The sequence below is a fragment of the Orcinus orca genome, chromosome 8 (assembly GCF_937001465.1).
Source record: "Orcinus orca chromosome 8, mOrcOrc1.1, whole genome shotgun sequence".
Lineage (NCBI taxonomy): Eukaryota > Metazoa > Chordata > Mammalia > Artiodactyla > Delphinidae > Orcinus > Orcinus orca.
The window spans coordinates 38,637,957-38,663,508 of NC_064566.1; the positions used below are offsets into that span (position 1 = coordinate 38,637,957).

Consider the following 25,552-nt stretch of genomic DNA (forward strand, 5'->3'; position numbering starts at 1 on the left):
GGTTCGTGCCCCGGTCTGGGAAGATCCCACATGCCACGGAACGCCTGGGCCCGTGAGCCATGGCCGCTGAGCCTGCGCGTCCAGAGCCTGTGCTCCACAATGGGAGAGGCCACAGCAGTGAGAGGCCCGCGTACCGCAAAAAATATATATATAAAAAAATAAAAATAAACAGCAGATTTAATCCTAAACACTCTCATTTACTGGCAAGCTATTTGACTCTCTGAGTCTCGATTTTCCTATCTATAAAATTGAACTAATACTTCTCCATAAGTTTTTGACTGGATGCAAATAAGAATGAATACAATGTAACTAGCACAGTACTGGCAATAGTAAATGCTCCATAAACAGTAATGCCCTTCCTGTCTTGAAAATTTAATATCTATATATTTAAATTAAATCTGTGCTGTAAACACCCAAAGTCATTGAACTTAAAAAGCAATAAACCAGTTTGACATACAACCTAAAATGTCATTTTTTGAAAGGCCATGTTAGAGCTCTCCTCTGAGCATTGCCATAGCCAAAGTCCTGATGCAGCTGTAGGCCAATGAAAAGAATACATCCAACAAAAGAAGAACACAATCTCTTCCTCCCTGGAATTAAAACAGAGCTTCTGGGCTTCCCTGGTGGCGCGGTGGTTAAGAATCCGCCTGCCAGTGCAGGGGACATAGGATCGAGCCCTAGTCCAGGAAGATCCCACATGCCGTGCAGCAACTAAGCCCATGCGCCACAACTACTAAGCCTACGCTCTAGAGCCCACGAGCCACAACTACTGAGCGCAGCATGCCGCAAGTACTGAAGCCCACGCGTCTACAGCCCGTGCTCCGCAACAAGAGAAGCCACCACAATGAGAAGCCCGCGCACCTCAACAAACAGTAGCCCCCGCTCGTCGCAACTAGAGAAAAGCCTGCAAGCAGCAGCGAAGACCCAACGCAGCCAAAATAAACAACTAAATAAATAAAATTAAAAATAAAATATATATATGAAAAAAAGAAACTTTCTAAAATTAAAAAATTAAAAAAAATAAAACATCAGATGTATGACCAGCTGAGCTGGACTCCAACCCTTCCCTGTATCAAGATACCAGCATAGATCTTAGTGTCTCTGCTGCTCAGATCTGTAGAAAAGGACACCAATCAAGAAAACCAGTATATTGCCTTTTTTTTCCAACCTTAAAAGACAGTTTCAGTATTCTTTTTTTTAAATTAACCATTCTTTTAATTGAAGTATAGTTAATTTACAATGTTGTGTTACTTGCAGGTATACAGCAAAGTGATTCAGTTATATATATATTTATATTTATTCTTTTTCAGATTCTTTTCCACTATAGGTTATTACAAGATATTGAATATAGTTTCCTATGCTATACAGTAGGTCCTTGTTTATTTTATATATAGTAGTGTGTAGTAGTGCGTATATGTTAATATAGTAATATGTAGTAGTGTGTATATGTTAACCTCAAACTCCTAATTTATCTCTCCCTCTCCCCTACAGTATCCTTGATGATAAGGCTTCTGAAAAGCAGATACTGTTGCTCATATGTATACTCAATAAACATATGAGCAACAGTAAGAATTTTAAATTTATTAAAATTACAATGTCTTCATTATTTACACATACTGTACTTCAATAACTAAAATACAGTATGTCAAGAAGCTCTGCCAAAAACAACAAAGAAAAAACAAACAAACACAAAACTGCCAAAAATAAAAGCATGCAACTGCTATCTCATTTTCCATTAGGCTGCTTTAAATTTTTAAAATCAGAGAATGCTGGGACCAGCAATGATCTTAGAGGTTGTTCGGTTCAGACCCTACTTTTATAAAAGGTTATAAGGCACAGGGAGGTTAACTGAGTTGGCCAAGATCATTTGGCAGAGCCAGGATTGGAATCTGGCCATTTAATTCTAAGTAAATGTACTTTTTACCATATTGTGGTGGTTTTTAAAAATTTTAGATTGAAAATCATTAAAGTGATCAACACTTTTCCTTGAATAAATTATTTTAAATTGTTAGGAGCCTGTTTTTTAAAGCCTATAAACTAATTGCATGTATTAAACAGAAAAATAACAATTTCCCCTTTCTAGACCTTCAATTATTTAGAAAAAGTTAATCATCTATCATGCCAAGTATAGTCAACTCAATTACAATACTTAAAAGATTATTGACTTTAAGAATTATTTTCAGTACATTTTGAAATCCTACACTTGATTCCTCCAGCTACCCAGTACTTAAAAGGGTATTTTGCACACTTCAGTCATCTAAAGGGTCCTTAGAAAGTGGAAAGGAATTTAAATATTATTCCAAATAACACAAAATTAGTTTGGTATGTCTATAGAGGTACATAACATATCCCAAAATAAAAAGACACTGGTATTGATCATGTTACTGATACTCTATATTAGTGCCCATAATCAATAACTAGTGTTTTGAAAGGTACCCTTATTGCCTTGTGCATTTCATTTTAACTGGTATTTACAGAGCACAAACCAACTTGGCAAAAAGCATACTGAAAGAGTATATACAAAATGTGCGGTATGAACAATAAGTACCTCAGGAGATCATAGAAAGGTAAACACAACATGGACTTCACCCTTGCAAAATGGGTAAAACTACAATAGAAGGAGAACAACATAGGTAACCACACGGAGACAAATGAATTTTTCACTTATCTTGAAAAGCTGGACCAGATCATGGAGAATTTAAAGACCAAGATGAGAAACAGAAGTTCCTATGGGTTTTTTTGTTTGTTTGTTTTTTTGCTGTATGCGGGCCTCTCACTGTTGTGGCCTCTCCAGTTGCAGAGCACAGGCTCCGGACGCACAGGCTCAGCGGCCATGGCTCACGGGCCCAGCCGCTCTGAGGCATATGGGAGCTTCCCAGACTGGGTCATGAACCCGCGTCCCCTGCATCGGCAGGCGGACTCTCAACCACTGCGCCACCAGGGAAGCCCAGAAGTTCCTATGTTTACCCTAATAACAAGAGGGATATTATTTGAGATTTCATTTCTAATTCTAATTTCCATTTTTTTCTTAAAATTTTGACTCTACTGAGGAAGAATTGTTGAAACATCTGTTGGTTCAACGTTTGTTGAACTTGGTTTTCAAGTTTTGTAAAACAAGAACTAACACTCGGCTTAAATCAGAATGAGTCTCGAGGCAATATCTATGAGGAACAAGATAAGATGCAAGAATCTGGATATTGGCTGACACTATTCAACAGAGTTTACCAGGGAAGGTCTTAAGAAACAAGTAATTTAAGTAGGCTGTAAAAGAAGCTATAAGTTAATGGATCCAAATCTATTATACCACTAGTCATACTACTTTTAATGAATTCCTTAAAGCAAATATCTCATCAATTCTTTCAGTTCTTATAAGGAAAGTCCACAATCTCCTTCAGACAACATTGAGTATCAGATATAATTGCATTTAACCTCCCTTCTCCCTCCTCCCCCCTTTTTTAACCCAGGTAATATATAGTTTGGTGCTCATAGTCACTCATGAATTTAATAGCCTTAATAAAAGGCTTAGACGGCAGCACTTACTTATTCAATTGTGTAAATGGACATTATCCAATTTAGGAGTTTAGCGGACACTGAGACTTTCAAGAGGTTCTGTCTCCCAGAAATGAGAGTAATGGTTCAATGGTTTATGTCCATATTTTCTTTCTTGACATTATAAAATAATTGCCATCCAAGACCACTGCCAGCACCAACCACAACAATAACCACATTTTACTCAGTCACTATTTAGCAGGTGCAACAAGGAAGTACCATCCTTCTCAAACCCTGTACCATCATCTCACACCTAACGATTTGTCACTTAGGGAAAACAATACCACACCCGGCACGAACTTTCTCCTCCCCTAATGTCAGCGGTTGCCGGCTGAACAGAACCGGCAGAAGAGCAGGATTCACCGGCCTATCTTAGCTCCTGCGCCTCAGCCGGTGGTGAGAATCAGTCTCACCAGGGGGCACCTCCCTCGCCCATCAACATGCCAAGGCCGGGCTGGAGCCCAGACAGGGACTTGGACCTGCACTCACCCCCGCCTGCTCCTCGCCAAGAGCCTGCCACTTTCATCGACCGCAAAGAAAGCATGGGTGCCCGGCAGCGAGTGGAACGGAGAAAGAGACCCCGCGTCTCAAGCTCGAGCTGGAAGCCACTCTCCACCGTGCCCGCCCAACCGTGGAGCTCCCACCATCCCTACTGCCGGGACAGGGTTGGTGAATACCTGAGCTTTATCTCAGGACCCACCCCAGCCTCCCGCGGTGCAGATCCTCACCCACCTCGAGACCGCCGGCCTTACGAAGCCGCGTCTCCACACGCGAAGCTCCGCCTGCTGAACGCTTGCAGCGCACGGACCTGCCTCTCCAGCCCCCAGCCGGCAGCTCTGCTCTGTACTTCTACCCACCGCGCGCTCCCGCCTCCTTGCTGCCATGGCGACCGCCCCGGGCCCCAGCAGCCGCTAATTGGTCCTACCCGAAGAGTGGAAGGTGCCGATTGGCAAGGGCGGAGACCAGGCCGCGCCGGAGGGCTTGGAGGCGGGCGGTGTGGAGAGCTAACGCGTAGGAGTCCCGGGGAGGGTGAGCCAGGAGGGACGTGGCGCTCTGCGGCGCGGGCTGAGAAGCCGCGCCCCTTACTTCTTTGGCTTTCATGGAGAGTCCTGTGGAGCAGGATTTGGGTGGGTGAGGTGCTTACCCGGGACGCGGACAAAAACCCAGGTATCTCCTCCCTTTCGGCCGCTGGTCCGCGCCGGCAGTTCCCGGACTGGTCAGAGACAGGCTGTTAGGCTCGTTTTCGCCCACAGGCCTCGCTTGGGTCTAACACCCCGGGCCTCCTCCATGGCGGGAATCTTCCTCATATTTGTAACCGCACCCACCCCCGTTTTGCTGGGCCCTGGGCCACTATGGCTTGATTCCTTTTATTTCACCTTGTCTCACACCCAGCTGCGGACATCTGTCTTTTCTTCACACCCTTCTCATAGAACTGAGACATCTACTCCACAACCCTCATTTTAAAGATAGGAAAACTCAGCTTCAAAGATATTAGTGGTCGAGGGTTAGAGAAGCTGTTGGAGCCTCAAGGCTGGTTTGAAAACTTAAGTCTGCCAAATAATGGCATCTTTCTCCGAGCCTTAGTTTTCTCCCTTGTGAAAAACAGTATATACCTCAGAGTTGTTAGTGAAGATTAGATAAGATTCCAGAAAACCAGTATAGAACCTGTTGCATATATGTTAGTAATGGTAGCTTCTTTTTATCAGGAAGTAATAGAGAATAGTAGCTAAGTCACAAATTTGGAGCCAGACTGCCTATGTCAAACCAATTCCTTGTCTCGCAGCGTTACTTAAGTGCTCTGTGCCTCACTTTCTTTGTCTGTAAAATGAGAATAATAGTACCCTCCTCCTTACAGCATAAGTTAATAGAAAAGTGACAGGCATACAGTAAGTGCTCAGTAAATGTTAGCCCTTCTCACTTAGTGGCTGAGCTACGGCTATAATTCAGGTCTCCGGATTCCAAGACCAGCAGTCTTTACTCTTACACACCTCTCATCTGTATACTTACAACAGTGCCTGGAGGTTAAGCTTTTTTGAAGGTTAAGGAGGAAACACTTGTCCATTTTCTTAAAATCTCAAACTATCTCCCTTATCATCATGAAAGTCCTAGAATGTTATGACTCTGCCTTCACTGAGGGTTTAATAGCAGAGACAAATGTGAGGAAAATAATCATATTCGGTTCTGATGGAGAGATTGAAAAGTGAAAACACTAGAGAAAGAAAGTATTTTCAAGAGGTTATGGTATAGGAGGACTAAATTTCTATTTGAAAAACATGAGAAATACTAATACGGGGGTATTGGTTAGGTACCATTAGTAAGCAATGTTACTGTTAGGTCAGGAGACAATACCACATCCCATCACTGTGGAAAACACTAAACTGTAAATACATCAAAGGCAGGAGCTATCTTCCACATTTTTATTACCCACTATCTACCAAAGGGCCAAGCACACTGTGCCTGATCTAGGCCCTAAAAATTGGGATAAACCCTTTAAGGGGAGACCCTGAAAGATCTTGTAATAATCTATCTAGATTATTTATCTAGATAAATATTATTTATTACTATTATCTAGTAATCCAGTGGAGAAGAAGAATGGAAAATGAGAAATTGGATTAGTCCAACAACACAATGAAAAGAAAAAGATAACACTAGCTTGGTGGCTGAGATGCTGGCAATATTCTCAGCAATATTCTGGGGTGAAAGAAGAAGAAAACAAGAAAGACAGGAAAACAAAGATGAAACAGCAAGACTCAGGATTAGGAGAGATCACTGAGGAAGGTATTTCAGAATGTCATGTGCCTGTAAAGCAGGCAACAGCATCTCTTATACTAGTAAAGACTATCTTGTGGTAGAGAAAAATAGGAATGTTGATAGTGAGCCCTGGAACTATGAGCTCATGTGAGGGACTTATAAGGAAATGTTATTACTTAATAGGTAAAACCCCAAACTTGGAGAGGGAAAAAACAAGACTTTGGAGTCAGACCTGGGTCCCAGCCCTGCCTGGATTAAAAACTCAGTTCTATCTTTATTAGTAGAGTATCTTCTGGCAAGTTACTTAACCTCTCTCCATAGCATAGCTTCCTCACCTATAACATGGAGGCAATAATAGTTCCCACCTCATAGACTTGTGAGGATTGAGTGTGTTTATATTTGTAAAGCAGAGCAGTGCCTGGCACACAGTAAGTGCTATATTAATGTCTGATACAATATTAGTCTCAGTTTCTCCATCTGTAACCTGGGAGCATAATAGTGAACTTACGGTAAGGGTTCAAAGGATGTATGTAAACTGTCAGAGAAGAGATGCTCAATAAATATTATTTCTCTGCCCCCTCCACCCCTGCAAGCCCCCAGCCTGTTACCTCTGAACTCCTCTCTGATTAACACTGCCACTGCCATCAAGGGGCTATTGCTCAACCTGGTCTAAGCAAGGATAAAGTATCTTTGCTTGATTTTTCTTGGCTCAGATGAAAAGCTCAAAATGAGTTTACTGGAGGCCAGGAGAAAATAAAAGGGAAACAACTCCAGAGAACCAGCTGATGTGAAGCCTGCCCCATACCTTGGTCTTCCAGGAAAAAAAAAAAAGGTGTCAGGGAGATTCTGGCTTTTTAACACTTCAATTTTCTCCTTCTCACTTCTAGGATCCCACAGGACATCACTTGGCCAAGTTCTTCACTGTGTTCAGAATGGGGGAGAGGGAGGCAGGAGTACTTACAAGAAACAGTAAGTAATCAGAAAGAGGAAAACCACAGTACACTGTACATGGGCACCAAGACTTAACAGTTTTGTTACGATCTAGGTCAGTGGTCAGCAAACTAGGCCCTTGGGCCAAGTCACCCAACTGCCTGTTTTTGTAAATAGTTTTATTGGAACACAGCCATTCTCAACAGCCACACTCATTTGCCTATGTATTGTCTCTGATTGCTTTTGAATTACAAGGGCAAGGTTGAGTGGTTGTAATGGAGAATCTATGGCCCTCAAAGCCAAATATATTTACTACCGGACTCTTTACACAAAAAAAATTGCTAACCTTTGATCTTGATAATTCACCCAGAATCATTTGTCAATATCCCGACTGCAAAAATGTTCACCTTCGTCAAATCCCCTAATCCATTGCTTCTCAAACTTTAATGTGCATACAAATTACCTGGGGGGTCTTATTAAAATGCAGATTCTGATTCAGTAGATCTACAATGAGGCCTGAGATTCTGCATTTCTAACAAACACTAGGGTGATACCCTAGTGTTGCAATACTAGCAGTACTAGCAATACTAGTATTGCTAGTCCCTAGATCAAACTTCATCCCATCAGCCTGCATTTCTAACAAACACTAGAGTGATACCCTAGTGTTGCAATACTAGCAATACTAGCAATACTAGCAGTATTGCTAGTCCCTAGATCAAACTTCATCACATCAGCCTTTTTTTTCTTTATTTTATTGAGATATAATTGACATATATCATTTATATTAGTTTCAAGTATACAACATAATGTTTCAGTATTACATATTCAATATGTACATATTGCAAAATGATCACCACAACATGTCTAGTTAATGTCTATCACCACACATAGATACAATTGTTTTTTCTTGTGCTGAGACTTAAGATTTACTCTCTTTAGCAACTTTCAAATGTGAAATACAGTATTTCACACTACATAAAGGACCAGCTATATAGCACAGGGAACTCTACTCAATACTCTGTAAGGACCTATATGGGAAAAGAATCTAAAAAAGATGGATATATGTATATGTATAACTGATTCACTTTGCTGTACATGTAAAACTAACACAACATTGTAAATCAACTATACTCCAATAAAAATTAAAATAAAAACCTAATTAAACTTAAAAGCTTTTGCACAGCAAAGGAAACCATAAGACAACGATTAGAATAGGAGAAAGTATTTGCAAGCAAAGCAACCTACAAGGGATGAATCTCCAAAATATACAAACATCACATGCAGCTCAATATCAAAAAAACAAACAACACAATCAAAAAAATGGGCAGAAGATCTCAATAGACGTTTCTCCAAAGAAAACATACAAATGGTTAAAAAGCACGTGAAAAGGTGCTTCAACATCACAAGTTATTAGAGAAATGCAAATCAGAACTACAATGAGGTATCACTCACACTGGTCAGAATGGCCACCATCAAAAAAATCTACAAATGATAAATGCTGGAGAGGGTGTGGAGAAAAGGGAACCCTCCTACACTGCTGGTGGGAATGTAAACCAGTATAACCACTATGGAGAATAGTATGGAGGTTCCTTAAAAAACTAAAAGTAGAGCTACCATATGATCCAGCAATCCCACTCCTTGGCATATATCCAGAGAAAACCATAATTCGAAAAGATACATGCACCCCAGTGTTCATTGCAGCACTATTTACAATAGCCAGGACATGGAAGCAACCTAAATGTCCGTCAACAGAGGAATGGATAAAGAAGATGTGGTACATATATACAATGGAATGTTACTCAGCCATAAAAAAGAATGAAATAATGCCACTTGCAGCAACATGGATGGACCTAGAGATTGTCATACTAAGTGAAGTAAGTTAGATGGAGAAAGACAAACATCATATGGTATCACTTATATGTGGAATCTAAAAAAAGGGTACAAATGAACTTATCTACAAAACAGAAATAGAGTTACAGATGTAGAAAATAAACTTACGGTTACCAGGGTATAAGGGGGGAAAGGGATAAATTGGAAGATTGGGATTGACATAAACACACTACTATATATAAAATAGATAACTAATAAGAACCTACTGTATAGCACAGGGAACTCTACTCAATGCTCTGTAATGGCCTACATGGGAAGAAATCTAAAAAAAACTGGATACATGTATATGTATAACAGATTCACTTTGCTGTACACGTGAAACTAACACAACATTGTAAATCAACTATACCACAATTTAAAAATTGTTTTAATTAAATTAAAATATAATAAACCATATAGTCACCATGCTGTACTTTACATCCCTAGGATCATTTATTTTATAATTGGAAGTTTGTACCTTTTGACCACCTTCACCCATTTCACCCACTGTCCACCCACTGCCTCTGGCAACCACCAATCTGTTCTCTGTATCTATGAGTTCATGTTTTTATTTTTGTTTTTTAGATTCCATATATAGTGAGATCACATGGTATTTGTCTTTCTCTGACTTATTTCACTTAGCATAATGCCATCAGCATTCATCCGTGTTGTCACAAATGGCAGGACTTTCTTCTTTTTCTAATGGCTAAATAATATTCATATATATATATATATATATATATATATATGCCAAGAGTGCAAAGTCTTTCAAGGAGAGAGACAGGTCAGCAGCAAAGAATGCTGCTGAGCAGTTGAATAAGATGAGGACAGAAAAGTGTCCACTCAAAGGAGAGCTTAATACTGTAAAAGCCATCTCAGAGGAGTGGTGGAGATTCCATCTTGCATATGCATATATATATATATATATATATATAAAATTATATATATATTATGAAAATGTGATATAGATATATATCACATTTTCATTATCAATTCATTCACTGATGGACACTTAGGTTGCTTCTGTGTCATGGTTATTGTAAATAATGCTGCAGTGAACACAGGGATGCAGGTATCTTTTCAAGTTAGGATTTTCATTTCCTTTGGATAAATATCCAGCAGTGGAATTGCTGGATCATATGGTAATTCTATTTTTAATTTTTTGAGGAAACTCCATACCGTTTTCCTTAGTGGCTGTATGAACTTACATTCCCACCAACGGTGTACTAGGGTTCCCTTTTTTCCACATCCATATCAACACATTTCTTTTTTATTTTTTATTGAAGTACAGTTGATTTACAATGTTGCATTGATTTCTGCTGTACAGCAAAGTGATTCAGTTACCCATACATATACATTCTTTTATGTATATATATATATCCTTTTCCATTATGGTTTATCATAGGATACTGAACCAACACTTATTTCTTGTCTTTTTGGTAACAGCCATACTCACAGGTGTGAGGTGATATCTCATTATGGTTTTGATTTGCATTTCCCTGAAGATTAGTGATGTTGAGCACCTTTTCATGTACCTGTTGGCCATTTGACTATCTTCTTTGGAAAAATGTTTATTCCAGTCCTTTGCCCATTTTTAAATTGGATTATTTGGTTTTTTGTTATTGAGTTGTATGAGTTCTTTTTATTTTTGGATATTAACTCCTTATCAGATATAGGATTGGCAAATATTTTCCCCCATTCCATAGGCTGCCTTTTCATTTTGTTGATGTTTTACTTTGCAGTGCAAAAGCTTTTTAATTTGATGCAGTCCCTCTTGTTTATTTTTGCTTTTATTACCTTTGCTTTTGGTGTCAAATCCAAAAAATCATCAACAAGATTGATGTTCAGGAACTTACCACCTATGTTGAAGTTCTTCTAGGAGTTTTATGGTTTCAGGTCTTATATTCATGTCTTTAATCCATTTTGAGTTAAATCCACAAACCACCATGATTCTGTAACCATTTGCTTTTTTTCCCCTCTGTAACAACAAAAGGCAATCCCTTTACCTGTACTCTGAATCCTGTTCCCCTCCCTCAGTTCTCAAGGGCTTCATTTCTCACTTGGTTATTCCCTTTCTTTCTTTTTTCATTAATCTTCCATACCTGTTGAATCACACTGTAGGCATACAAACATGCTCTAGGAGTGTTTTTCATCTTTAGAAATTCCTTCCTTATGGATATATAAAAAGATATGATAGGGACGTCCCTGGCAGTCCTTGCCTTCCAACGCAGGCGGTGTGGGTTCGATCCCTGGTCAGGGAGCTAAGATCCCATATGCCTCACGGCCAAAACACCAAAACATAAAACAGAAGCAATATCGCAACAAATTCAATAAAGACTTTAAAAATAGTCCACATAAAAAATATATATATATGATAAAGCAAGCATAGTAAAATGTTAATGATAGAACTTAGTGAGATTTACTGTAATATTCTTTCAACTTCCTGCATGTTTAAAACTTTAATAAAATATTTGAAATAAAATCCTTCCCTTGACCCCAAATCATCCTCCATCTTGTTTCTCTGCTTATTGTTTATTCAAATTCCTTTAAAAATTTCCTTTCTCTGCTTGCTCCCCTCCCTTTACTCTCAGCTTGTGCCCATCTGGCTTCCATCTCCACCACTCCTCTGAGATGGCTTTTACAGTATTAAGCTCTCCTTTGAGTGGACACTTTTCTGTCCTCATCATATTCAACTGCTCAGCAACGTTCTTTGCTGCTGACCTGCCTCTCTCCTTGAAACACTCTGCACTCTTGGCATCTGACACCATTCACTTCTAGTTTTCCTTCTACCTTTCTAGGTACTCCTTTTTTGGTCTCCTTTGCCAGCTTCTTCTCCATTACTCAACTTCTAAGAGTTGGAATGTCCCAAGGCTTGGTTCTGGGACCACTTCTCTGTCTACAGCCAATTTTTCCACCCAGGCTCTATTGGCATTTTATGTTGGACACTTCTTCACTGAGTAGAATTTCCCATGTATTTCAGGATGTTTTACACTCCTAGACCCTACCCACTAAATGCCAGTAGTGTCCCCCTTGTCCCCTTAGTCAGTGTGACGACCCAAATTGCCTCCAAACAGTCCCTAGAGAAGTGATATTTCTCAGGGTTAAAAACCATTTTGTCTCTTAGTAGGTGATGCCAGCCAATCTGTGACCTTAAATATCATATATATGCTAATTCTCAAATATCTCAGGCCCAAACATCTCTTGTGAACTCGCTACCAACTATGCACCTGACATTTCCATTTGAATGGTCCATTATAGAAGCTCAATAAATATTTGATGAATGAATGATCTAATTAACTGTCTTAGCCCCGCTCCTATCGAAAACTGAATTCTTGATCTTTTCCTACCTGTTGTTCCCTGTGGTGGACATGGAGATGTGCTTACTTACATCCCCCTTCAAGGAAGGACTGCCTGCCCAGCTGTGAGGAATGTGGTTCACTGACAGATTCCAGCTCTTACCTGTTTCAGGGTCCACCTCACCTTTAGAGCCAGTTACACTCTTCTTGGGGTATAACTGATGGCATACTGTTCTTGGGGAGGCTCCCAGCCAATGAATGAGCAAGGTGGTAGTACAAGGACCTAGTCCAACACAGAACTCTACTAACTAGCAGTCTGTGCTCTGGTACTCCCCACTGGGCTGGCAGAGACTTTGTCAGGTTTGCATCATGCTTGCAACCTCTCTCCATACAACTATGCTTCTGCCTCTTTTCCTTTTACAAGTGTTATTCCCTGAGAAACTTTTTGCACACCTAACTGTGTGTCAGCATCTGCTTCCCAGAGAACCTGTGAGCACTCTATCTTTTTCATTTCAGTAAATGGAATGCACCTGTTGTTCAAGCCAAACCCTATGAGTCCTTCCTGATTCTTAATGTTCCTTCATATTACATATCTAATTCATCAGCAAGTTCTGTTGACTCTACTCCGAAATACATAATCTACTTCTCTCTCTGCTGCTACAAACCCAGTGCAAGTCATCATTTCTCACTGGAATACTGCAGATAGCCTCTAAAGTAGTGTCCTACACCCACTCTGATCACCTATATTCCATTCTCCACACAGCAGTTGGAGCACTTGATGTTTAAAACATAGCACTGCTCTACTTGAAAACAATGGCTTCTATTCCAAACTCCTTGCTGTATCTATGAAGCTTCTTCATGAGGTCTCCTAGCTCTCCATTCAACCTTATTTCTCACTACCATCCTTCTCAATCACTATACTCTAGCCATGTTGATTTTTTTGTTTGATTTTTGAATTTTATTTATTTTTTATACAGCAGGCTCCTATTACTTATCTATTTTATACATATTAGTATATATATGTCAATCCCAATCTCCCAATTCATCCCACCACCACACCCCCACCCCACTTTCCCTCGGTGTCCATATGTTTGTTCTCTACATCTGTGTCTATTATTTCTGCCTTGCAAACTGATCATCTGCACCATTTTTCTAGATTCCACATATATGTGTTAATATATGATAATTGTTTTTCTTTCTGACGTACTTCACTCTGTGTGACAGTCTCTAGGTCCATCCACGACTCTACAAATGACCTGATTTCATTCCTTTTTATGGCTGAGTAATATTCCATTGTATGTATGTACCACATCTTCTTTATCCATTTGTCTGTCAGTGGGCATTTAAGTTGCTTTCACGATCTGGCTATTGTAAATAGTGAGGCAATGAACATTCGGGTGCATGTGTCTTTTTGAGTTACGGTTTTCTCTGGGTGTATGCCCAGTAGTGGGATTGCTGGGTCATACTATAATTCTATTTTTAGTTTTTTAAGGAACCTCCATACTGTTCTCCATAGTGGCTGTATCAGTTTACATTCCCACCAACAGTACAGGAGGGTTCCCTTTTCTCCACACCCTCCCCAGCATTTGTTGTTTGTAGATTTTCTGATAATGCCCATTCTAACTGGTGTGAGGTGATACCTCATTGTAGTTTTGATTTGCATTTCTCTAATAATTAGTGATGTTGAGCAGCTTTTCATGTGCTTCTTGCCCATCTGTATGTCTTCTTTGGAGAAACGTCTATTTAGGTCTTCTGCCCATTTTTGAATTGGGTTGTTTGTTTTTTTAATATTGAGCTAAATGAGCTGTTTATATATTTTTGAGATTAATCCTTTGTCCGTTGATTCGTTTGCAAATATTTTCTCCCATTCTGAGGGTTGTCTTTTCATCTTGTTTATAGTTTCCTTTGCTGTGAAAAAGCTTTTAAGTTTCATTAGGTCCCATTTGTTTATTTTTGTTTTTATTTCCATTACTAGCAGGTGGGTCAAAAAAGATCTTGCTGTGATTTATGTCAAAGAGTGTTCTTCCTATGCTTTCCTTTAAGAGTTTTATAGTGTCCTGTCTTACATTTAGGTCTTTAATCCATTTTGAGTTTATTTTTGTGTATGGTGTTAGGGAATGTTCTAATTTCATTCTTTTACATGTAGCTATCCAGTTTTCCCAGTACTACTTATTAAGAGACTGTCTTTTCTCCATTGTATATCCTTGCCTCCTTTGTCATAGATTAGTTGACCATAGGTATGTGGATTTATCTCTGGGCTTTCTATCCTGTTCCATTCATCTATATTTCTGTTTTTGTGTCAGTACCATATTGTCTTGATTACTGTAACTTTGTAGTATAGTTTGAAGTCAGGGAGCCTGATTCCTCCAGCTCCGTTTTTTCCCCTCAAGATTGCTTTGGCTATTAGGGGTCTTTTGTGTCTCCATACAAATTTTAAGATCTTTTGTCCTAGTTCTGTAAAAATTGCCATTGGTAATTTGATATGGATTGCATTGAATCTGTAGATTCCTTTGGGTAGTATAGTCATTTTCACAGTATTGATTCTTCCAATCCAAGAACATGGTATATCTCTCCATCTGTTTGTGTCATCTTTGATTTATTTCATCAGTGTCTTATGGTTTTCTGAGTACACGTCTTTTACCTCCTTAGGTAGGTTTATTCCTAGGTATTTTATTCTTTTTGTTGCAATGGTGAATGGGATTGTTTCCTTAATTTCTCTTTCTGATCTTTCGTTCTTAGTGTATAGGAATGCAAGAGACTTCTGTGCATTAATTTTGTATCCTGCAACTTTACCAAATTCATTGATTAGCTCTAGTAGTTTTCTGGTGGCATCTTTAGGATTTTCTGTGTATAGTATCATGCCATCTGCAAACAGTGACAGTTTTATGTCTTCTTTTCCAATTTGTATTCCTTTTATTTCTTTTTCTTCTCTGATTGCCGTGACTAGGACTTCCAAAACTATGTTTCATAATAGTGGTGAGAGTGGACATCCTTGTCTTGTTCCTAATCTTAGAGGAAATGCTCTCAGATTTTCACCATTGAGAATGATGTTTGCTGTGGGTTTGTCATATATGACCTTTATTATGTTGAGTTAGGTTCCTTTAATGCCCACTTTCTGGAGAGTTTTTATCATAAATGGGTGTTGAATTTTGTCAAAAGCTTTTTCTGCATCTATTGAGATGATCATATGGTTTTTATACTTCAATATGCTAATATGGTGTATCACATTGATTGACTTGCATATAGTGAAGAATACTTGCATCCCTGGGATAAATCCCACTTGATCATGGTGTATGATCCTTTTAATGTGTTGTTGGATTCTGTTTGCTAGTATTTTGCTGAGGATTTTTGCATCTATAGTAATCAGTGATATTGATCTGTAATTTTCTTTTTTTGTAGTATCTTTGTCTGGTTTGGGTATCAGGGTGATGGTGGTCTTGGACTTTTGTTTTTTGGAAGATTTTTAATCACACTTTCAATTTCATTACTTGTGATTGGTCTGTTCATATTTTCTGTTTCTTCCTGGTTCAGTCTTGCAAGGTTATACCTTTCTAAGAATTTGTCCGTTTCTTCCTGGTTGTCCATTTTATTGGCATAGATTTGCTTGTAGTAGTCTCTTATGATGCTTTGTATTTCTGCAGTGTCCATTGTAACTTCTTTTTCATTTCTAATCTTATTGATTTGAGTCCTCTCCCTCTTTTTCTTGATGAGTCTGGCTAAAGGGTTATCAGTTTGTTTATCTTCTCAAAGAACCAGCTTTTAGTTTTATTGATCTTTGCTATTGTTTTCTTTGTTTCTATTTCATTTATTTCTGCTCTGATCTTTATGATTTCTTTCCTTCTACTAACTTTGGGTTTTGTTTGTTCTTCTTTCTCTAGTTCCTTTAGGTGTAAGGTTAGATTGTTTATTTGAGATTTTTCTTATTTCTTGAAGTAGGCTTGCATTGGTATAAACTTCCCTCTTAGAACTGCTTTTGCTGCATCCCATAGGTTTTGGATCATCGTGTTTTTGTTGTCATTTGTCTCTAGGTGTTGTTTGATTTCCTCTTTGATTTCTTCAGTGATCTCTTGGTTATTAAGTAGTGTATTTTTTAGCCTCATGTGTTTGTGTTTTTTACGTTGTTTGCCCTGTAGTTTATTTCTAATCTCATAGCACTGTGGTCAGAAAAGATGCTTGATATGATTTCAATTTTCTTAAATTTTCTGAGGCTTGATTTGTGACCCGATATATGATCTATCCTGGAGAATGTTCCATGTGCACTTGAGAAGAAAATGTAATCTGCTGGTTTTGGATGGAATGTCCTATAAATATCAATTAAATCTATCTATTGTGTCATTTAAAGCTTGTTTTTCCTTATTAATTTTCAGTCTGGATGATATGTCCATTGGTGTAGGTGAGGTGTTAAAGTCCCCCACTATTATTGTGTTACTGTCGATTTCCTCTTTTAGGGCTGTTAGCAGTTGCCTTATGTATTGAGGTGCTCCTATGTTGGGTGCATATATATTTATAATTGTTATATCTTCTTCTTGGATTGATCCTTTGATCATTATGTAGTGTCCTTCTTTTTCTCTTGTAATAGTCTTTATTTTAACGTCTATTTTATCTGATATGTGTATTGCTACTCCAGGTTTCTTTTGATTTCCATTTGCATGGAATATCATTTTCCATCCCCTCACTTTCAGTCTGTATGTGTCCCTAGTTCTGAAGTGGGTCTCTTGTAGACAGCACATATATGGGTCTTGTTTTTGTATCCATTCAGTGAGCCTGTGTCTTTTGGTTGGAGCATTTAATCCATTCACATTTAAGGTGATTATCAATATGTATGTTCCTATTACCATTTTCTTAATTGTTTTTTTTTTTTTTTGTAGGTCCTTTTCTTCTCTTGTGTTTCCCACTTAGAGAAGTTCCCTTAGCATTTGTTGTAGAGGTGGTTTGGTGGTCCTGAATTCTCTTAGCTTTTGCTTGTCTGTAAAGCTTTTGATTTCTCCATCGAATCTGAATGAGTTCCTTGCCAGGTAGAGTAATCTTGGTTGTAGTTTCTTCCCTTTCATCACTTTAAGTATATCATGCCACTCCCTTCTGGCTTGTAGAGTTTCTGCTGAGAAATCAGCCGTTAACCTTATGGAAGTTCCCTTGTATGTTATTTGTCATTTTTCCCTTGTTGCTTTCAATAGTTTTCTTTGTCCTTAATTTTTGTCAGTTTGATTACTATGTGTCTCAGCGTGTTTCTCCTTGGGTTTATCTTGCCTGGGACTCTGTGCTTCCTTAACTTGGGTGGCTATTTCCTTTCCCATGTTAGGGAAGTTTTTGACTGTCATCTCTTCAAATATTTTCTCAGTCCTTTCTCTCTCTCTTCTCCTTCTAGGACCCCTATAATGTGAATATTGTTGCGTTTAATGTTGTCCCAGAGGTCTCAGACTGTTTTCATTTCTTTTCATTCTTTTTTCTTTATTCTGTTCCATGGCAGTGAATTCCATCATTCTGTCTTCCAGGTAACTTATCCTTTCTTCTGCCGCAGTTATTCTGATATTGATTCCTTCCAGTGTATTTTTCATTTCAGTTATTGTATTGTTCATGTCTGTTTGTTCTTTAATTCTTCTAGGTGTTTGTTCTTTAATTCTTCTAGGTCTTTGTTAAACATTCCTTGCATCTTCTCAATCTTTGCCTCCATTCTTTTTCCAAGGACCTGGATCATCTTCACTATCATTATTCTGAATTCTTTTTCTGGGTGGTTGCCTATCTCCACTTCATTTAGTTGTTTTTCTGGGGTTTTATCTTGTTCCTTCATCTGGTACATAGTCCTCTGCCTTTTCATTTTTTCTGTCTTTCTGTGGATGCGGTTTTTGTTCCACAGGTTGCAGACTTGTAGTTCTTTTTGCTTCTGCTCTAGCCATGTTGATTTTTTATTGTTGTTGTTCTTAGAAACCATTCCCAGCTAAGGCCTTTGCTCAAGTATACCCCCTTCGGTAGACCACTATTTCCCCTACATTTTACATGGCCGGATCCTTCTTCACTTGTACTCAGCTTGCCATTGCCTCAGAAAAACCCACTCTGACTACTCAACCTAAAGTAATTTTCCTCTCCTCCTTCCCATTAGTCTCCATAATAATATGTATATATACATTTACATATATGTGAAATTCATTTACATATATAGGTATACATATATATGCACTTCTTTCCTTAATTGTTTTTTGTCTGTCTCTTTCACTAGACCAGAAGATCCATGAGAGTATAGACCATATTTGATTTGTTTTTCACCATTTACCCAGAGCCTAGCACAGTGTCTGATACATATAGTAGGCAATCAATACATATTTGTTGAATGAATGAGTGAATGAAAGGACAATCACCTAATTATCTTAGGTATTCATGTTGTTGGGGATGTTTTTTCTCAGTATTTTGACAAAGGGATTTGATTCTTGCTTTTATCTTTTTTTTCCTTTATAAGGAGAATGGAAATTGTGTCCTCTGCCTGCTGATATTAGTGATCATTGCATAGGAGACAAATATTAATAAGAGTAAATCAATAGACAGTAAAAACAATATCTAGATCCATGTTACAATGACAATAATTTAAAGAGTCCCATACTTTAAAAATTAGACTATCTCTACCCAAAAAGTTTTATAGCATCCTAAGAATGATAATTTTACTCCCACTTAGGAATTCTAAAAAAAAAAAAAAAAGAAGAAACTAGAAACAAAGTAGTATGAAGTATGTGTTCCATAGATTATAAGAATTTAGTGAGAAAAAAATTCAGTCATGCTGCCGTAAGGAATGGTATCAAATAAATATTGTGTGCTACATTCATAATTTTTGTTTCTGTTCAGCAAAAAACCTTATAATGTGCAATGACTGTAGTTATATAAATCTTATTCCCAATCACTAGATTTTCACTTTATGAAGTTAAAAAAAAGATAACCTCTCACTCCCCCTAAAGAATAAACAGTATATCCAGAAAGCAGAATCTCTTTAGAGATCTCCTATAAAACTTCACTATGATAGATGTTTGCCTGAAATACTTGGAAAACTGAATTTATACTTTTTACTCACTCTAACGAGATCTAAATCACAGTATTTACACATCCTTCTCTAACTTTTATGATCCTTTTTTTCTTTAGAGAGATGTTTATTCAAGGCCTTTGCCCATTTTATTTTATTTTATTATTTATTTATTTTTGGCTCTGTTGGGTCTTTGTTGCTGCATGCGGGCTTTCTCTAGTTGTGGTGAGCAGGGGCTACTCTTTGTTGCGGTGTGTGGGCTTCTCATTGTCATGGCTTCTCTTGTTGCGGAGCACGGGCTCTAGGCGCGTGGGCTTCAGTAGTTGTGGCACCCGGGCTCAGTAGTTGTGGCTCACGGGCTCTAGAGCAGAGGCTCAGTAGTGTGGCACACAGGCTTAGTTGCTCCGCAGCATGTGGGACCCTCCCAAACCAGGGCTCGAACCCATGTCCCCTGCATTGGCAGGCGGACTCTTAACCACTGCGCCACCAGGGAAGTCCCTATGATCCTTTTAATGTAGAAATTTTCTTATGACATCATGAAGTTTCCCAAGCAACCTCATGCTTTTGTGATGCCATACAGATTTTATCTTCCCACTTCCCATCCTATGTTGCAGTCCTGAATGAGGTTAATACATGATATCATGGGGCATGATACAAAGAAATAGGCAAATGATTGCAATGGTATGGAGGCATGGGTTGTCATTCCAAGGTGGTAGGGCAATTCATGAGGTCATAAAGGGTAGGGTGTGGCCAGGGAAATTCAAGAATGGAGGGGAAGATTGTTGGTATAGTTCACGTTATCACAAGAGAGGTTTTAAGCATAAAACTTGATGCTTAAAGGAATGGGCAAACTGCAATTACTAGAGGGTGGTACAAAATAGTTCTTCACAAGAGAAAGAGGTTGAGTCCTTATTTGGGAATCCAGTAATGTCAGGAGATGGAACAATCCTTCATTCCTTTAAGTATGATATCATAGAAAACTAAAAAAGTTAACCAACTGGTGCCCAGGGGTAGAATCAGACCCATAGACATGTTGTTTGACCTGCTTATAGGGTTGGGGTTTTTTCCAACTAGTTACCAAGTCACAAGTTCCCATAATAAAAATCAGGATTTCTGGCTTCTCTCTTGAAAATATTGGAGTTCTGACAGTCCTTAGCCTGTATTCCTACATGGCAACAACTGGCTGGAGCAAAGTAAGAGCTTCCCTCTTTGGACAAGGCAGATACTTATTAGTTTACAATCCCACTTAGCCAGCTTTACTCATATTATCCACCTAGCACTTGTAGGCTTTTAAGTTTGTGACACTAGTTTGGGGAATTCCATATAACAAAGAGGTGAGTCAATGTTGTAGGAGGGGAAGGTAATCTATGACATAAGGTATAGAGACCTTGGAAAATTCATTGTGACAAGAGTAGAAGCAGCAGGATGTTTATATCCTGCCATTTTAATCCCAATAATATTCTTTCTGATCCTGCCACTCTGACCTCAGAGGATTTTGCCTCCATTATGCAGTCTATGTATTAATCAAGGAATTAAACTGGATCGATGGAATTTAATTCATAAGATACTTTCCTCCCAAATTCACTAATGTTGACATAATTTTTATTATATATTTGTATATTGTCGAGTGTCCTTTGTGTCAAACATCCATGGGTCAAGTTTAGAACAAATCTCATTATCCCTAAGTGGTATAAACCATTATGTCTCCAAAGAATAAGACATTCCATAGTATCACCAACTGTTTGTCCTTGGGGCATCCTATTCTCCTCACTGCCTGCATGCCTTGGCACAGACTGCTTCTTTTCTTGTAATGTTTTTCTCTCTCACTAAACTAGTCATTTTTCAAAGAACAGTAGAGAAATCACTTTCTCTAACTATACCTTCCTAGCATTAAAAAAAAAAACTCTGGGACTTCCAGGGTGGTGCAGCAGTTAAGACTCCGTGCTTCCAATGAAGGGGGATCACGGGTTCAATCCCTGGTCGGGGAATTAAGATCCCACATGCCGCATGGCGTGGCCAAAAAAAAAAAAAGAAAGAAAAGAAAGAACTCGTTTATTAGGCTCTCATAGAATTTTGAAGATACCTTTATTAAAGAACTTATACCTTTATTTTAGAACTGCAGTAGTTTTTTTTAATTTATTAATCTCCTTGGGTAGAATTAAAGACGGTGACTTACTTAAAGGCAGTATTTTCGTTTCTCCAGGGCCTAGCAATCTAAAGACATTTAATAAATGTGTTGAATGAATGGTCATAAGCAAGTATAGAAATCTACTAGGTCAAAAGGTTATGGGGGGGACTTCCCTGGTGGCGCAGTGGCTAGGACTCCGTGCGCCCAATGCAGGAGGCCCGGGTTCGATCCCTGGTCAGGGAACTAGATCCCACATGCATGCTGCAACTAAGAGTTCTCATGCCACAACTAAGGAGCCAGCAAGCCGCAACTAAGAAGCCTGCCTGCCGCAACTAAGAAGACTGTCTGCCACGACTAAGACCTGGTGCAACCAAATAAATAAATAATCGTTTCTTAAAAATTGCCATAAGGGGATTAAGCAGAATATGATGTCATGAGAAAAATCTGTGAAAATTTATCTGATGACACTAGTCTGGAAGTGTTGACCACAACAGGAAGAGGAGCTGGACCCTGCATTTACACCACTAGGGTGATTGATGCAAGCCTCTCTGGAATCCTCCCATGCCCAGATAAGCGTGAACACTTACCACAGTGCCTGAAGCCTAGTAGGCCTGCACTAAAGCCTTGTTGAATAAATTAATGAATGAATGGGTCTGGGAATGAGCTAGCATATTTTGGGTTCTGGGCCATCAGAAACCAGGCCTTGGCCCTAATCTGGGTTAGTCAGGAGTTGTTTGGTTTCTACGTCAAAGTGGACTGGCACATAACTGTGTTCTGAGTTGGACTGATCTCTTAGCTGAGGACATGTTTGTCTATCTGTGTCGACACAACTCTGGGTACAACATTATACTGAGATGGTACTAGCTGGGATTCTGGCTGGATTGTAAACTGGTTTCTGAACTGATATGCTAGGATTGGTCAGTGCTTGCTTTGGCAGCACATATACTGAAATAAGATTGGTCAGCAGGTCTAATCTTGGGTATGGGTTCCAGTTTAGGCTATGGATCAGTCTGGCACTTTCCTTGGCAATGGAATTAGCCCATAACTGAAATCATGAACTAAATAACAGGTGTGAGTTGATATCTCATTGTGGTTTTGATTTGCATTTCTCTGATGATTAATAACGTTGAGCACCTTTTCACGTACCTGTTGGTCATTTGTATGTTTTCTTTGGAGAAATATCTATTCAGAACCTTTGCCCATTATTTTATTGAAGTATGGTTGATTTACAATGTTGTGTTAATTTCTGCTGTACAGCAAAGTGACAGTTATACATATATATACATTCTTTTCTGTATTCTTTTCCATTATGGTTTATCACAGGATATTGAATACAGTTCCGTATGCTGTACAGTAGGACCTTGTTTTTTATCCATTCTATATATAATAGTTTGCCCCTTTGCCCATTTTTTAATTGGGTTATTTGGTTTTTTGCTATTGAGTTTGATGAGTTCCTTATATTTTTTCAATATTAACCCCTTATCAGACATATGATTTGCAAATATTTTCTCCTACTCCATAGGTTGCCTTTTCATTTTGTTGATGGTTTTGTTTTCTGTGCAGAAGCTTTTTAGTTTGATGTAGTCCCACTTGTTTACTTTTGTGCTTATTGCCTTTGCATTTGGTGTTAAATCCAAAATATCTGTAAGCAAGTTTTAAACTCTAGTTTGTTAGTTTGCTTTTTGCCATGGAGCAAGTTAGTAATTCTGTTTTTGTTTTTGTTTTTGTTTTTTGCAGTATGCGGGCCTCTCACTGTTGTGGCCTCTCCCATTGCGGAGCACAGGCTCCGGACGCGCAGGCTCAGCGACCATGGCTCACGGGCCCAGCCGCTTCGCGGCATGTGGGATCTTCCCAGACCGGGGCATGAACCCGTGTCTCCTGCATCGGCAGGCGGACTCTCAACCACTGCGCCACCAGGGAAGCCCAAGTTAGTAATTCTGAAACTACCTTTTGTGCATTCTAAGACAGAGAAACTTAGTAAACATATGTGAATAATTTCTAGATTTCTCACTGTCAGAAATGAGTTCAAATATGGAAAGGAAGAAGGCTAGAATGAACCCTATGGTAATAGAGTGAAATTGAGGGAATCAGAATAAACTCAGGGTTCTATACAAATAGATGAATGGATGGCTGATTGGTAGTTAGTTCATTTCCTGGGTCCTCTGAAAAGCAGACATCAAGACGGGATTAAATGTGCAAGGAATTTATTAAGGGAAATGTCTTTGAGAGAGAAAATGGGTAGGGAGCCAGAGAAGGCTGGGAGATCTGTCAGACTGCAGTACAGCTCTGACCCTGAGTGAAGGAGAGAAGGAAGGAAGGAAGGGAGGAAAGAAGGGAAGAAGGGAGGAAAGAAGGAAAGAAGGAAAGGAGAGAGGGAGGGAGGGAAGGAGGAAGGAGGGACAGGAGGGAGAGAGGGAGGGAGGGATAAAGGGAGGAAGTGAGGAAGGGGGGAATGCTTAGACAGCCATGCAGTTCTAAGAAAACTTTTCCAGGCCATCAGGTAGCCTTCCAGCTGAAGTCTCCTTAAGAAGAGCAACAAGTCTCCCAGGAAGGGGCCTACCTTAGTATCCTTGCTGTGCTCAGTCACTGGCTAGGGAAGCATGGCCTTGGCACGAACATAAGGATGAATTTCCAAGCACAACAGCAGAGGCCTACAGTCAGTTATGGTCCCTGGAGTCAGAGACCTGAGAGCTCATAGCTGCCATAGTCCACCTATTGTGCCATGCAGACCTACTTCTCTGTACTGTACAGGGAGCACCTCCTCCATGCTGCCCATGGGCCTCTCTTTCTGAGGGGAAACTTGCTTCCTGAGGAGGTGTGTTGGAAGAACTACAGCATCTATTGCTGCATTCGATCTGAAGGCTTCATTTAGTACTCATCCTCTCCTTCCTCCACTATGCATTCTTTTTTTTTTTTTTTTTTTTTTGCGGTAAGCGGGCCTCTCACTGTTGTGGCCTCTCCCATTGCGAAGCACAGGCTCTGGACGCGCAGGCCCAGCGGCCATGGCTCACGGGCCCAGCCGCTCCATGGCATGTGGGATATTCCGGACCGGGGCACGAACCCGTGTCCCCTGCATCGGCAGGCGGACTCTCAACCACTGCGCCACCAGGGAAGCCCATATGCATTCTTTTTTTAAAAAAAAATCTTTATTGTAGTATAATTGCTTCACAATACTATATTAGTTTCTGTTGTACACCAAAGTGAATCAGCCATATGCATACATATGTCCCCATATCCCCTCCCTCTTGAGCCTCCCTCGCATCCTCTCTATCCCCCCTCTGTAGGTCATTGCAAAGCACCGAACTTATCTCCCTGTGCTATACCGCTGCTTCCCACTAGCTATTTTACATTCAGTAGTGTATATATGTCGATGCTAGTCTCACTTTGCCCCAGCTTCCCCCTCTCCTAACCATGTCCTCAAGTCCATTCTCTTCATCTACGTCTTTATTCCTGCCCTGCCACTAGGTTCATCAGTACCATTTTTTCTTCTTAGATTCCATATATATGTGTTAGCATACAGTATTTGTTTTTCTCTTTCGGACTTACTTCACTCTGTATGACCATCTCTAGGTCCATCCACCTCACTACAGATAACTCAATTTTGTTTCTTTTTATGGCTGAGTAATATTCCATTGTATATATGCCACATCTTTATCCATTCATCTGTCGATGGACATTTAGGTTGGTTCCATGTCCTGGCTATTGTAAATAGAGCTGCAATGACATTGTGGTACATGTCTCTTTTTGAATTGTGGTTTTCTCAGGGTATATGCCCAGTAGTGGGATTGCTGGGTCATATGGTAGTTCTACTTTGAGTTTTTTAAGGAACCTCCATACTGTTCTCCATAGTGGCTGTATCAGTTTACATTCCCACCACCAGTGCAGGAGGGTTCCCTTTTCACCACACCCTTTCCAGCATTTATTGTTTCTAGATTTTTTGATGAGGGCCATTCTGACCAGTGTGAGGTGATACCTCACTGTAGTTTTGATTTGCATTTCTCTAATAATTAGTGATGCTGAGCATCT

General features: G+C 39.4%; 2 protein-coding genes across 4 annotated transcripts in view; one reads left to right on the forward strand and one right to left on the reverse strand.

Annotated features, from left to right (window-relative positions):
- Nucleotides 1–4,419, reverse strand: part of NUCB2 (nucleobindin 2) — a 45,485-nt gene extending 41,066 nt beyond the window's left edge. For all 3 annotated transcript variants that reach the window (XM_049714302.1, XM_033416181.2, XM_004285524.3), the window contains exon 1: nt 4,282–4,419. The gene's annotated coding sequence lies outside the window, so the exon portion shown is untranslated. The remainder of the gene's footprint in view (nt 1–4,281) is intronic.
- Nucleotides 3,990–23,899, forward strand: LOC117198667 (uncharacterized). Its single transcript, XM_049713823.1, has 3 exons — nt 3,990–4,716; nt 7,188–7,269; nt 23,264–23,899. Exons 1-3 carry the CDS (start codon nt 3,990–3,992, stop codon nt 23,391–23,393), a joined length of 939 nt encoding a protein of 312 aa, XP_049569780.1. The 3' UTR covers nt 23,394–23,899.
- The last annotated feature ends 1,653 nt before the right edge of the window (nt 23,900–25,552 follow it).

Coding starts and splice junctions, on each gene's coding strand:
- LOC117198667 (XM_049713823.1), top strand. CDS start 3,990: ATGCCAAGGCCGGGCTGGAGCCCAGACAGGGACTTGGACCTGCACTCA. Junction 4,717..7,187: donor GGACGCGGACAAAAACCCAG/GTATCTCCTCCC, acceptor TCTCACTTCTAG/GATCCCACAGGACATCACTT. Junction 7,270..23,263: donor AGGAGTACTTACAAGAAACA/GTAAGTAATCAG, acceptor TGTTTTTTGCAG/TATGCGGGCCTCTCACTGTT.